This window comes from Pituophis catenifer, unplaced genomic scaffold (assembly GCF_029215685.1).
Source record: "Pituophis catenifer annectens isolate HBS135680 unplaced genomic scaffold, rPitCat1.0.hap2 SCAF_1, whole genome shotgun sequence".
In the NCBI taxonomy this organism is placed as follows: Eukaryota; Metazoa; Chordata; class Lepidosauria; order Squamata; family Colubridae; genus Pituophis; species Pituophis catenifer.
The window spans coordinates 235,543,200-235,558,488 of NW_027256881.1; the positions used below are offsets into that span (position 1 = coordinate 235,543,200).

The window sequence follows — 15,289 nt, forward strand, 5'->3', positions numbered from 1 at the left end:
TCACACTGTCTTCCTAAAGATTCTCCAAAATGCCTCCTTCACTTCTTTGTTCCTTAGGCTGTAGATGAGAGGATTCAACATGGGAATTACCACTGTATAGAACAAAGATGCCACTTTGTCTTGTTCCAAGGAATATGTGGAGGTGGGCCGTAAATACATAAAGAAGATCGTCCCATAGAATAAGCTGACAACAATCAGGTGAGAAGAACAGGTAGAAAAGGCCTTGCGTCTACTCTGTGTAGAACGGATCTTTAAAATGGTGGTTAAGATAGAGGCATATGAGAACAAGATGATTACTGTGGTGCCTACACAGTTTATACTCACTTGTGCAAATATTACAGTCTCATTGGTGTGAGTATCAGAGCAAGAAAGCTTTAAGAGTGGGGGGATATCACAGTAGTAATGATTGATCATGTTTGGTCCACAAAAGGATAAAGAAAAACTGAATGTGGTGTGTAAAACTGCATAGAAAATGCCAAGGAAATACGAAATAGCTGCCAACCAGACACAGATTTTTCCTGACATGATCACTGAATAACGCAGAGGGTGACAAATAGCCACATACCGATCAAAGGCCATCACAGCCAGAAGAAGACATTCAGTGCTTCCACATACAACGAACACAAACATTTGAATGGCGCAGGCAGCAAATCCAATGCTTTTCCTTTCTGTTAAGAGAGACACCAACATATTGGGCGTAATGCTGGAAGAATAGTTGACGTCTATAAATGCCAAATTACTGAGAAAAAAATACATGGGAATGTGGAGTCGAGAATCTGTCTTGATTAGCATGATCATTCCTAGATTCCCCACCAGGGTGATGATGTACACCAGTAGGAACAACACAAAGAGGGGCAGTTGCAGTTCTTTTTGATCTGTGATGCCCAGGAGAATGAACTTGGAGAGCCGTGTGTGATTCCACATATAAATTTCTTCTTTGTATATTAATTGTTGGGAGGGGAAAAAATGTAATTAGACAAAGATTGGAATTTACTGCTTACTTTGTAAGGTAACTAAAACACGGGACCAATACAATTTCTGCCTATCACATAGTGTGTATGAGGTTATATTACTTTGAAATCTATAGATATATGCCTTTTTTTCTTTCAAATGTCAATGTAACCTAATGCAAGTATCCCCCCCCCCCAGTTTATATATCCTCTAGCCATGGATTCAATGCCATCCCTTAAACTTGTGGTGGTGTAAAGATGTGTTAAGATGGAGAAAAATGTATAAGAGAAGAGTTTAACTCAATCCCTGGGGCTATGCTCTCCTTTCAAATTAAGGAGATTCACTGCTCCTTCTAATAACACTGAATTAGAACACAATATCCAGCTTGAGATCTCCTATATATTATCAGGATAACATACTACATGCTAGAATATGGTCTTCCTTACTATTCTACTTATGATTTACTCCCATTCTCTACCCTTTTCTGCTTACTATAAATACAAATTGTCATAATTTTTGCTGTGTAAAACCCAACTATGCCCCAAGCAGATGATCAGGAAACTGCAGTTTTCTGTCTCCTCACATTGCATTTAGCTCTGAAAGCATACTATCACATGAGGAATTCAGTTGCCATCTGGAAAGTGACTTGCAGGGGATCAATTTAAGTACACAATTATCATTGGTTGATAACCATTGTCTTGGTGCTCTGGCAAATTAATTTAGACATGCTGTTTATTGAGAGATGGATAGTTGGAAAATCCTATTATCTTCATTTATTCTGGTCCTGGCCAATGATAGAGCAGTGTCTATTCTCTGTAAATAAATAGAAAGAGGAAATATGTACTTACCTCCTATTTTTGAAAGACGGCCAGAACTTTGTGTATGATACATTTTCCAAATGTATTGACAATTTAACAGGAACAAGACTTCCTAAACCCTACCAGAAAGAATAAAAAGTTACTTCCCATACTTGTACTTAATAGATTTCCCCCCTACCCCCGCCGAATTTCTTCTACTGCTTCTAATGGGAGAATAAATAACTATAATTTCAGCACTGATGCATCCTTTTCTTTGTTCTAAGGGACCCACATAAGTAATGTTATGGGACTGCTGTAAGCTAGAGCTTCTAGCAAAAATTTCCAAGGCCTCTTTCTGTGAACACTACTCTCAAAATATACAGCTTACCTGGGAATGAAATACTGATAGCATTGCAGAAATTGCTGAGTGAGTGAAGGCTCCATTTATTTAAACTCTGGTTTAAAAATTCCCTGAAGGTTCCCATTCTCCTTTGACATTTGTTTTTTTTCTGCTTGTTGATGCTGGACAGAATAATGAAAATCATTTAAGTAGAGGATCTGTGAGTAATTTATGCCACCATCCTGTCAGTTGAACCAAATTAGGGACATTTTTGTCCCAAAGATCTACATGTTATAAAGTAGGACAACTTTGAAATATTGTTCATACTGCTTGAAAATAATCTTTCTTGTCCCTTTGTCAAAAATAAAGATATAGTTCAAATGACAACACAAATCAACAAACTAATGTTACGAATCCAACACTGTTTTCTTTTTCTAGTGTTGTATAATAAATTTTAGTTTGTTTACATTCTCAAAAACTCTACAGTTCTTGATGTCTTGATTGATGTAGACAAGATTTAAACAAGAAGAACCTATGCATTTTTAATGTGCAGTCTAGAGTTATATCAACAATTCTGTGAGTTTGGTCCAAAATGTGACCATAATAGGAGAAATCTGGGTATGAGTTAATGTTTCAACTCTGAAATTACATCTTCCCCAGCAAGGCAATTGCAACCAATCCTTACTAAACTCTTTTGACACATCTAAAGGGCATGAAGTAATGTGGTTTTGGGTTATCAACCTCATCTTAAAATAAGGGATGTCATGTTATTTATTTCTATCTCAAGCCACTTATCAAGATATGACATTTAAGTTCACTATTGACGAGGTCATGTAGTACTGCCTAGTATTCCAGGACAACATCTCCCCATCTTCTGCTGCCAACTGCTGGCATCATTCAATGCTTCAGTGTTGTACAACCCCAATGTGCATTTGCAATGCGCCACAATCTCCCACCAAGGATGCCACCTCTTTGTCCATTGTAAAATTTCTGATGGGGAGTTGGCTAGGTACTACTTCTAAAAGACCCTGCCTGGTCTTGGTTGTCGCTGGGAGTTTTGGCTGAAAACATGCTGTCAGAACTATGGCCTTTTTATTAATATAGGAAGAAAACGTTCATAATTTCAATAGTAAAATAGTAATTGGTTTTCAGTATCTTAGTCCAGCCAGCTTGGGGAATTATAAGTCTTGATGTCCACCCATCTTAGCTGACATTGAGAAATACTCTCTGAGTAAGCAGCCTTGTGCCACTGGAATAATTTGCATGGCAAAAGCTCTCTCTTTTATTGTTTCAAGACTTTGCTGTTTCCTGTTTCATAGCCTACCACTCTCTCTTTCTTGGCATTTGTTGAAAGGTTTATAGTATAGCAGAACAGTTATAGCTCATGAACCTCAGTCGCCTTGCTTTCTGTTTGTCTTAGTCTCAGCTTCATGGGTCATGAAGATGCCAATACTTGTACCACCAACCCAGAAGGATATGGTAAATAATCACTTGAATAGTTGAGAAATGACTTATAGAAATTCACTGACACTTGAGAATCTAGAATGTGTATTTTGGATGTATGTTTTCTTCATCTCACCATCATTACAGATTTGTTATTTACAAACTCAGCTCCTCTCCCACAGGAGTCAAGTCTCACAAGGAAAATCTCTGAGGAGCAGAAGATCTTGAGAAACCTCTGAAAGCAAATTATTAGAGGGGCAAAGGCACTCATACTGAAGCAGATACCTGATGAGAGCAAGCCTCTGTAAATAACAGATGGAAGAGAAAGTGCAGAGAGAGGTAGGCTGGGAAAAATATCAAGTTAAAAAGTGCCTCTTAGCCCTTTGCAATTTAGATGGGGAGAATCTCAGAGTAAATAATGTGCATTTGTCTGGGAATAACCTAGTAATTCATTGGTTGGTTGGTTTTTAAACATCAGTCTCAAACTGGAATAGCTCCAAGACTTGGCTTCTGGAAAACAAAGTTATATCAGGGTTTTAAAAAAAAATCAGGAAAATCTTCACTATGTATTGAGATGGATTTTTTTAAAAAAAAAATAGTACTGAATTTTTTAAAATATGCATTTCTAAACATTTATTTTTCCTCAAAATATAAATTTCTCAATGTCCTTTCTCATGTAACATACTTTCTTTCTTTCAGAAAAGTATGACACAAAATGTGGAGAAATTAGCATCCAGAAGTAGTTACACTCCAATGTATTATGTCATTTTCAAAATGTAAGCCAGGACAGGTCATAATATCAAGAAGAAATATGCTGAGCAGCCTTAGCTACACATAGCTAAGTTCTATATCAAATTCTACTGACAAAGCAATTTTCTACGAAATGTTAAGTGGATGGGGTGCAAATCAAAAGTGAAAATCTCATAGGTGGCAATTGTTTGTGTGATCTTAGCTTTCTTAGAAAATCTTCTGAAAAGCCATATGATGAAATAAAAATCAGTACTATGAGAACTCTTGCATGCGGCTTATAATTTTTCTAAAAATATGCCTTTTTTTCTGTACAGAAACAAGCAACCCGAGTGAAGCGATCCAGATTCTACAATGTCTATGTGAAACTTTATCAGGCAGCTAGTTAAGTCTTGACCAATTCTGGACTTTTCAGTACATCTGATATAAGTGTGGTTCAGCTTTCCAGGTCCATCTTACAGTGTGTGTATGTGTTGATGCTAGCTCGCTTTCTAAGATAAAATGCCAATGTGCATCATGGATTGATAGATAGAACCTAACTTTTTTCCAGCTGAGGACTGAGATATTTTACTGCACATAAGCTATCTTCTTGGTGTTGCTGTGACACTCAAGCGCTTTATGAAATATAATGCACTTTTATAATGGGAACAAATCTTCATGGTATTGCTCTAAAATAGTTTCAGATGGTACAGCCAAAATGATATTAGGATGTTTGTGTCAGTAGAATGAACGAGACAGTGGTTAAATTTTAAATAAAATAGAATATATCATCTCTTGAATATGAGAGAGTATGACTCAACATTAAAGAAGAAAGTGTATTCCTTCTTCACTCATTTCCTGAGGAGAATTTAACTGAGGTGATGGAATAAATGGCAGATATCAATTCAACTGTGAGTACAGTGAAGGAATTTGTTTTATTTGGAATCACCGACCGCCCTGAGCTGCAGATGCCCCTCTTTGCCATATTCCTCTTGAATTACAGCATCACTCTAATGGGAAACCTGGGCATAATCCTTTTGATTCAGACTGACAGACAGCTACATAGCCCTATGTATTTCTTCCTCACCCACTTGGCATTTGTTGATCTCTGCTATTCCTCCGTTATTGCCCCCAAAATGCTGGCAAGCCTCTTAGCAGTTAAGAAAACCATTTCATTCCATGCTTGTGCAGCCCAGCTGGGCTCTTTTTTGACTTTCATGATCACAGAGTGCTTCCTGCTGGCAGTGATGGCCTATGACCGCTACGTTGCCATCTGTAACCCACTGCTTTATCGATCCATCATGTCCCAGAGAGTCTGCATCCAATTAGTAGCTGCACCTTATATATATAGCTTTTCTGTTGCCCTGTTCCATACCATCGTTACATTCCGGCTATCATTCTGTTCCTCAAATGTGATTAACCATTTCTATTGTGATGATCTCCCGCTCTTGGCCCTCTCCTGTTCTGATACCAGCACCAAACAAATATTGATCTATGCTTTTGCTGGCTTTGATATGATAGTCTCCCTTCTTATTGTTCTTATCTCTTATGTGTTTATTCTGTCTGCCATCCTAAGAATCAGCTCAGCTCAAGGACGACACAAAGCTTTCTCTACTTGTGCTTCTCACTTGACAACTGTCATCATCTTCTATGGAACTTTGATCTTCATGTATTTGCAGCCAAGCACGAATCACTCCCTAGGCACCGATAAAATAGCTTCAGTTTTCTACACACTTGTGATCCCCATGTTGAATCCCATGATCTACAGCCTGAGAAACAAGGAGGTTAAAGAGGCCCTGAAGAGAAGAAGAGGGAGAATTCTGGTTCTTTGTTAAAGAATGGTTACCTCCCCACTCCAAAGGAAATTTATTTCCATCTGTTTCATTCTAAGTATGAAATAAACTTTAGTTGTTGGTTTGGACTAGCTCACTGCCCAGGATCTGATTCCAGGAAGACATATGGTTTCAAAGAGAACACACCAGGGAATCACATGCTAGGTGAGGTGTTCCTGTTGATCCACCCTATTAATTCCCTCATCCTTTTTCTTTGAATGCTATTCTGTCCCTACCTGTTCTTCAGCTGGAATTATTCAAACACCCACATTTAACTATAAGGTATATGATGAATGTCTTCCAACTGGGCTTTTAGCTTTCAAAATAACACCTATATGATTATGTTACAAAGGCAAAAGCTGCTGTATCTATTTTATGTGCTTCTCATACTCCCTACTGTTTTAAGACTTCTTCACTCCATATTTCTGCCTCTACTCTCTCGTTAGAGTCATCTGTCCATAATCACACTGCTTTGGATGAATGCTTCCAGAATGTCTTGAATGTCCTGTACAATTATCTATCTATCTATCTATCTATCTATCTATCTATCTATCTATCTATCTATCTATCTGTTAGATTTATATGTCGCCCTTCTCCGGAGACTCAGGGCAGCTTACAATGCATTAAGCAATAGCCTTCATACTTTAGCTCTGTAGTTCTTCAGATATAAGGTGACCAGATGTCCCGCTTTTGGTGGGACAGTCCCGATTTTTAGCAATTTGTCCCACGTCCCGCGGCGTTTTAAAAAAGTCCCAATTTTTCATTCTGCCTCCTGAGTCCCGGCTGCCTCCTGAGTCCCAGCTGACGGCTAGAGGGAAAAAAACTGTTTAAACTCTTGCCGCGGGGCTTCAAAGGGCCGCCCTACAGGTGATCAGTGTAAAGAGTTCCTGGAGCAGATTTTTTCCCCCTAGCTATGCTGAAGAAACGAAAGCGAAAGCAGGGTCTTTGCTGCAACGTGACAAAATGAGGCAGAGAGAGATTTCTTTTTCTTTTTCCTCACCAAAAAAGGTAGGTGCAAAACTGCAAACAATGGGAAATTTAGGAGGAGAGTTCAAGATTTTAAAGCACAAAAGAAAAAATGCTCTATTTAACTAGGGAATTGTAATAATTGAGATACTATTAATTGTATATTGTGTTGAAAGCAGAAATGGTCAAGTTGTGGTTTGGAGGAAATTATTTGGTTTATTATTATTGGTAAATATAATTAATTGATTTGTAAGAAATTGGATTGCATGGAAATAATTGGAATATTCATGTTCATATTGATATACAAAAAAGATAGTTATATAACTAATTGATTTATATTAAAATGTTGAATTTGTATTAAACAACTGTATTACATAATTACATAATTAACCAATGTGAGGATGGATATAAAAATAGATGACAATGGGAAGGGGTATAATATAAAATAGAAGGGAAAAATTGAATTTGATTAAGATTAGAGATGAGGATGAAGGGTAATTTTTTTTAAAAAAAATAGATGAGGAATAAATATGGCAAAAAGGAAATATAGAAATTGTAAATTTAATTGAAATGACTAAACACTGTTTAAATTTGTGAACCAGCCAAATATTCTGTTCAAAGAAAATACATTGTATGTTTGTATGTGTGTTTCTAATTATTGCTATTTATTCATATTTGTTCTCTTTTATTCTTTAAAGTTTAACAATTCATTCTTTATCTTAATATCTTTATATTTGTTTGGGGTTGGCTTTCTTCCCTTTCATCTTTTTTATTGTACAGCAATCTTTCTCCTCAAACCTACCACCTCTCTCTTTTCTTTCCTTCTTACTTTCTCTTCCCCCCACCTCTTCTTCTCCTCCCTACTTCCTCTTCCTTTCTCCTTCTCCTCCTCTCTTCCTCCCTCTCTTACTCTCACTCCTACTCTAATTTCCCTTCCTTTCCTTCATCCTCTCTATTGCTGTATCCTTTTATGCATATGGACTACTCAGAGGGCTGAAAAAGTTATTTTTGACTGGTCCTCACACTTTTGACCAGTCCTCAAACTTATGACTGTCCTCACATTTTACGTTTTTTGCCCTATCTTGTCATCATGGTGAAGAAAAGCAGTTGTGAAATGAGTGACATGGTTGTTAAGAATGCTGCACGGGCATAAATGTGAGGATGGTCATAAGTGTGAGGACCAGTCAAAAGTGCGAGGACCTGTCAGAAATGACTTTTTTCAGCCCTCTGAGTAGTCCCTATACACATAGCCATGGCCACCCGGTCACATGATGAGCTAGCCACACCCACCCAGTCACATGACCAGCTAGCCACGCCCACAAAATAAGCCACGTCCAAAAGGTGTCCCTCTTTACCAATGTTAAAATCTGGTCACCTTACTCAGATAGGATGTTAAGCTGGTCAGTTCCAGCCAGGTCATTCCAGGACTCAACCTGAGCACATATATTTATCTGTATTCTGCATTACCATAATGACAAATTTTCAAGATAACCAGATCTCACAGTTGTCAGGTCACTAACAAAGGCACACAATTTAAATTAGCATAATGTAATATAATAAGATGGTGTTGCGGTTTTCCTGTAGAAGGTTGATGAAGACTGGTGAAGAAAAAGGAACTTTGCAAAGTCAAGAATTCAATTATCTTTTTTTTTTTTTTTTTTTTTTTTTTACAAAACAACCATTTCATAAATGCATGGCACAACATAGGAGAACAAACCCATCAGGACAAGATTCAGCAGTCTATCTGCATTTAAAAGAAAAAGGCCACTCTTTTGAAGACAGCAAAGTCCACATTTTGAATAGAGAGGACCTCTGGTTTGAAAGAGGGGTCAAAGAGGCCATCTATTTCAAAATTGAACAGCCTGCTCTCAACAGAGGGGGAGGGATACAACATCATCTGTTTCCAGTCCACAACACAGTCCTTTCAGTGGTTCCAAGAAGGCTTCACCCCATTTGCACTACTCGGGTAACCTTGATGACAAAGATAAACCTCCAGGTGGCCTCAACTACCCTTTAAAAGAATGCAAATGACCAGCTGTCTGTAAAGAGCATAAATCCTTCCATTCCCCACCATACAGTCAGAGCTGAAGAAACTTCTTGGGTGAGAAGTGAAACATCTTCAAAGAAAAACCAGAAAGTCTAGTTGCCTCTTGAAAAAAGCACCTTTGGGACTCTATCCTCATATTGTAAGTTTATTATCATAGATATAAGTTAAACGTAAAAGACAAGGTCTCAGCAGACTCTCATTTACAGCAGCTCTTTCATACCATTTACTCAGGGGTAGGCTCTGAAACACTAGGAAATTACTGAAAAGTCACCCAAACCCACCCTAAAATACAGAAATAAGTACTGTTGTTATACTATATTTTCTTGGCTATTCATTGCCCATTCTATTTTATTCGCAATAAAGTGTGTGTGTGTGTGTGTGTGTGTGTGTAGGCGTTATTGCGAATAAAATAGAATGAGCAATGAATATATATATATATATACACACACATACATACATATATGTATATATATATATATGTATATATATATATATATATATATATATATATATATATATATATATATATACACATACATATACATATACATATACATATACATATACATATACATATACATATACATATATATGTTTTCTGAGGTTTTCGCGGGTGTTTATATGTAGGTCTTGGGAGGGATGAGGAAAAAGCAGGAAATGTGGGTGAATGCCAGGCTTCTGGAGAAAAAAACAATTCATTGGAGATTGCAAAAGGGAATCTGTTGGATCAACACAGTCTTACCAAGTAGAAAGAGCAAGAAAAAGGAATTTTCACTTTAAAAATGATCTAGGAGATCTGGGAATATGTGAATTGTGAGGTGCAATTCCTGGACTCCTGCATTCTTCTCCTCTGAGCTAAACTTTTGTAAGCAACAAGAAAGGATAAAATTACAACACAGAATGTCAATAATGGAAAACATTCAAGAGAGAGAGAGGGAGGGAGGGAGGGAGGGAGGGAGAGATCCCCAAAGATGGTGAATTGGAAGAAATTTAAAAAACAAGGCTGATTATTTCACTCCTATGGTTTCACATTGACGGCAAAGCACTTTCCATGTACTTATCCCTCCCATATTTCAACAATATAAAAAGATTGTTTTTCCATGTACTTATCCCTCCCACATTTCAACAAAATGTAAACACAGTGTTTTGTTTCATGTTTTTCCATGATCTATTCTCCCAACCCATATTTTCACAAAACTAACAACAATGCCTATTCATGGGTCAACCTTATCATGAAATTAATATGTTAGGCATAGTTCTAGTATGCCTATTATTTTGACTTTCTTCCATCCTTTAATTTCTTAGACCAAAGTAAGTATTCCTGCATATAAATTCATTATTTATTTATTTATTTTATTATTCATATTTCTATGCCGCCCACTCTCCAAGGACTCTGGGCGGCTTACACCAAAGACAGTATACGAAATAGCATATTGCCCCCAACAATCTGGGTCCTCATTTTACCCATCTCGGAAGGATGGAAGGCTGAGTCAACCTTGAGCCGGTGAGATTTGATCCACTGATCTGCTGAACTAGCAGTCAGCTGAAGCAGCTGCAGTACTGCACTCTAAGCACTGCACCACCTCCGCTCATTAACTAATATAAAGTTGCAATCATGACTATTATTAACATGACATTCATATCAAACAACTAACAGGTGGGGCTTCAGATTCTAGGGCCAGAAAAATTCAAATCCTCCATGATCCTTTTATCTCTACCTTTCATAAATCCTCCATCAGTTATGCTGGGTAAAGCTAACAGAATTTATCAACCTGTAGAAGAAGAGATTTAGTTCCATAATCTTCAAGGGCATCCACAGTAGAGAATTAAACAGCCATCTGATTGTGGCCCTGACTCATTTTATACTCATTGCAACATGTGGAATCAAGGGGAAGAGTTTAGATCAGACAGTCATGGCTGCCTGTCAACATCCAGCTTGGGTATCCAAATAAAAGTCCAGGATCATTTTCATTTCTGAAAAACTTAATGGTTTATTGAATACATAATTTGGAAAAGCTGAAGTAAAACTAACTCTGAATTTCTCAGGTCCAATACATAGTAATAATCAATGATTTCCCCAGCCCAACCCCCCCCGGCTTCCATGTAAACTAAATAAACAAGTTCCCATTGTTATGGGAATTATCTGTCTCACTTGCACACCTGCTAAATTGTCCTTGAAAGTTTCCACTCTCTCACAAACTTCAGTGGAGCTGTAGAAGTTTCGTTTTCTCTTGGCACTGCCTTCTTGACTTTTCTTCCACACACTGATGCCCCTGATAATTTGGTGTCTTCCTTTCCCAATCCGAACAGAACACCTGGTTCATATAATGTACCACAGCTCCTCAAGACCAGGGGTGTCAAACTCGCGTCATCATGGCAGTGTCACATGACGTATAGAGACTTTTTCCCCCTTCGCTAAACCGGGCATGGGCATGGCCAGCATGTGACGCATCTGGCTCATGGGCTGCAAGTTTGACAGCCCTGCTCAAGACTATCATTCCTTTGCTTCAAACTTTATGATTATCTTAAACCACCAAACATTCAGCTATTCATGTAAACTCTCTTATCTAGAAGTAAGGCCTTCTTTCAGTTGGGCTTCTTCCATGTATGCAGGATTGCAATCAAAACCTCTCATTTACATGTCTAGTTTTATTATTTAAAAAGTTAGCACAAACTTTTTGTTTTATACTAGTAAGCTAGGTACTATCCAGGTTAATTTTATTAGAAAACAAGTTACTAGAATCAGCATGTTAAAAATGGGCCAAGTTAATTCAATTATATATTGGGAGACAAGCATTTTAATTGTAATTCTAGAAGAGGAAAAATTATGTGTTGTTGCCCTTAAGAAGAAGAAGAAAAAATACTTTTGATTGTTGAAAAATTCTAAAAAATATAACCACCACTCCCAAGTTTGCATCTGTTGTGCTTATTTTGTCATTCCTCAACTGTATTGCATATTTTTAGCTAGTTTATCACAGTTTCCTGTGATTTGGGGTAGTGAATCAGTGGTGGGTTGCCCCCAGTTTGGACCGGTTCTATAGAACTGGTAGTAAAACTGGTAGGAGGCTCCGCCCACTGACCCCGACGTCATCAGAAAGCTTCTGTGCATACGGCCCTGTTGCAAACCGGTAATAAAGGTAAGTAGAACCCACCCCTGTAGTGAATGCTCAAATCATCTTGCTATTCATGAATACAAAAGTAGAGGGAAGACTTTTAAACTCTACTGTAGGCCATTTACAATGTCATTTTATAATTCTATCAGCATTAGCATTTTTAAAAGCAAGTTATGCTTTTGAACTGTGCAAAACTTGATTTCCTTCCTGGTTTTCAACAATAACAATAATTAATTGGAATTAGATATTCATTCTTCTGCACTGACTTGCCCTAAATAATTTTGGGACAACTGATATATCCAGTTCATTAGAGGACCTAGATGGGAACAAATGTTTTGTGGAAATGGTAAATTTGCAATTAAATGTTTGTAAATTAATGGATTGAGTAGGAAACTGAATCAGTGATTATTCCAGCTATCCTTGGGCAGAGTATTAATCATCTGTGGAGACTTCATCCCTAAATAAGATTACAGAGCTGGCGAATTAGATGATGCTAGATAAGGATGTTAGGAAGGAATTTGCAGTATTTTCTGTAGCCAGGATAGTTATAGTTATGGTCTTTCTTTGCTAATAAGAATGGATGATGTTCAGGCAACTGGCTGTTTCTAACTAGTAACTTGTTCGATTGCTTGCGGCAGCCTTATGAGATTTCATTAAGATGACAGCATGAAAACACATGTTTACTCCAGAGAAGACAAACAGATGAGCATATAATTTTGTATAGACGATATCACTGAGAGAAAATAAGGTTTGATGATTTTTTTTTTTGTTTATGCAGTCTTATTATTTTTAATTGCAACATAGAAAACTCTGCGGTATACTTCTTAATTATTCCCTGTGAACTTTATTTTTTTTTTCCTGTAGCAAAATAGTCCTAAGTGTATTCTCCACACTTAGAAAAGAAATTACGTAAAAATTAAAGAGCTTGGATGAATGCTGTAAACTTTGAACTAATGACTTCCGCATTCATTAGTGTAAAGAAATATATGGAGACAAATATCTTTATACAAAAGTAAATTATTATCATCCAGATACATTGACTTGCCCAACAGATATCCACACACAGTTCCTTTTTAACTTATATAATTATAAGTTTTAATATGTCATTAATTTCAGTTTGACTCTTTTATAAAATTGCTTGTTAATGTATAATGAGAAAAAAGCAATAATCAAACTTGGTAATAAATGTTAAGGTAAAACGCAGAACAAAATAAACTTGAAAATAGCAAAGAAGCAATAAAGAGAATTATTTTCAAATATTTATTAAATTATTATATATTATAAAATTCTTCAATAATAATAATTTGAGAACATCTATAATACCAAATTGAGTCCTGGAATCATATTGATCAGACAGCCCATAATATTGTTATAAAGTCAAAATATATAAAATTTGTAGAGATGTCTTCCATCCAGGATTTTAGGCCAGGTGTGGTGTGGATTTTCTTCTGGAGTAAAACAACCTTCTTATTTGCAAATAAGAACTATATCCAAAGTTCTACATGCTTTCATTAACTCCAAATTTTCAAAATATAATTTAATAAGACATTCACATATCTGATTTTTATGTCATTTTCCTATCCAATTTGCTACCTTATTAAGCCAACACAAAAGAGGCCCACAACATACGAATCATAGTCCCTTCCCATCTATTGATCTCCAGCATACAAAAATTGAAACACAACCATTGCTGTACATCTTTTGGGGAGTTCAATAAGATCAGGAAATGAATCCTTTGTTGAAAAATCTTAACTTCTTATAAGGATTCATGAAAAACTAGATGTCCCTGAAGGAGCGAAGAAGGGACTGGACGGGATTAGTAGAAATAGATGAGTATCTTAAAAAACAAAATCTACAATTTATTACAGTACAGGTAGTCCTCGACTTACCACTACAACTGAGCCCAGAATTTATATCGTTAAGTGAGAAATTTGTTAAGTGAGCTTTGCCCCATTTTATAACTTTTCTTGCCACATTTATTAAGTGAATCACTGCTGTTGTTAAATTAGTAACATGGTTGCTAAGTGTATCTGGCTTCCCCATTGATTTTGCTTATCAGAAGATCGCAAAGGATGACCACATGACCCCAGGACACTGCAATCGTCATAAATATGAAGAGGTTGTCAAGCATCTGAATGTAAATCACGTAACCATGGGGATGCTGCAGTGACTATAAGTGTGAAAAATGGTCATAAGTCACTTTTTTCAGTGCTGTTGTAAATTCGAATGGTCACTAAATGAACTATTATAAGTCAAGGACTACCTATAATACATTGTTTCCCATGAGCTCTATAAAAATGATTCACCAACAATCTTCAGGGTTAGATTGTCCCATAATGTTAGCTTCTCCTGGGAGTTTGGATCAAACATCAATCTCCTCTCTGACATATTCCAAATAGTGTTTCAACTTTTAATGCAAGAGAAGCAATAAGACAGTGGCTAAAATAGAAATAAAAATACTATCAAGATATTATTAAGAAGACAAATATCCTTTATACCAATTTTCAACACTGCATTATAGATTCAGAAGTTGATCTAATTAAACTTATAAGCTTTCAACAAAGTGACTAAGTTCAACAATTACACTAAGCCATAAAGCATGATTTACTACTAATGCTTTTTCACAAGATCTTGAAATCATGGTTTTGCCAGTGGACTTGGTGACCCCATTCAAAGCCAATCAAGTAGCTTGTTTGATTTTGTTGGCACCATCATGGGTTGTGAGGGTGGGGATTATAATAAATTGTGGATTTTTAACTGTGGGTTTTTAATGTGGTATGCTGCCCCGAGTTGGGTGGCTATATAAATTTGCTAAATAAATAAATTAATGTTGGATTTTTTTAAAATTTATTAAGTCCAAGTGAACTAAACTGCATTATGGCTATATGTACTCAGTTGCTGATGTTAGAGAAGATACCATTTTCTCTTCTTCCCAGGAACATCTAAATCAACCTCTTCACATAATGCATTTGCCTGACAGTCCCTGACAGTTGGAGCGAATGGTGCAGAAATGAAGTACAGGAATAATGGGGTGGGTGAATGCTTATAGAAGGAAGTTGGCATAAAGAATATCC

At 36.7% G+C, this 15,289-nt stretch overlaps 2 protein-coding genes across 2 annotated transcripts; one reads left to right on the forward strand and one right to left on the reverse strand.

The window, feature by feature from the left end:
• On the reverse strand, positions 1–924 carry LOC139327551 (olfactory receptor 5AP2-like). Its single transcript, XM_070957405.1, has one exon. It carries the CDS (start codon positions 922–924, stop codon positions 1–3), a length of 924 nt encoding a protein of 307 aa, XP_070813506.1.
• Positions 925–5,138: 4,214 nt separating this feature from the next.
• On the forward strand, positions 5,139–11,972 carry LOC139310498 (olfactory receptor 8U3-like). The gene is made up of 2 exons (XM_070934664.1): positions 5,139–6,080; positions 11,922–11,972. Exons 1-2 carry the CDS (start codon positions 5,148–5,150, stop codon positions 11,970–11,972), a joined length of 984 nt encoding a protein of 327 aa, XP_070790765.1. The 5' UTR covers positions 5,139–5,147.
• Positions 11,973–15,289: the final 3,317 nt, after the last annotated feature.

Coding starts and splice junctions, on each gene's coding strand:
- LOC139310498 (XM_070934664.1), top strand. CDS start 5,148: ATGGCAGATATCAATTCAACTGTGAGTACAGTGAAGGAATTTGTTTTA. Junction 6,081..11,921: donor GAAGAAGAGGGAGAATTCTG/GTTCTTTGTTAA, acceptor ATTCTAGAAGAG/GAAAAATTATGTGTTGTTGC.
- LOC139327551 (XM_070957405.1), bottom strand. CDS start 924: ATGTGGAATCACACACGGCTCTCCAAGTTCATTCTCCTGGGCATCACA.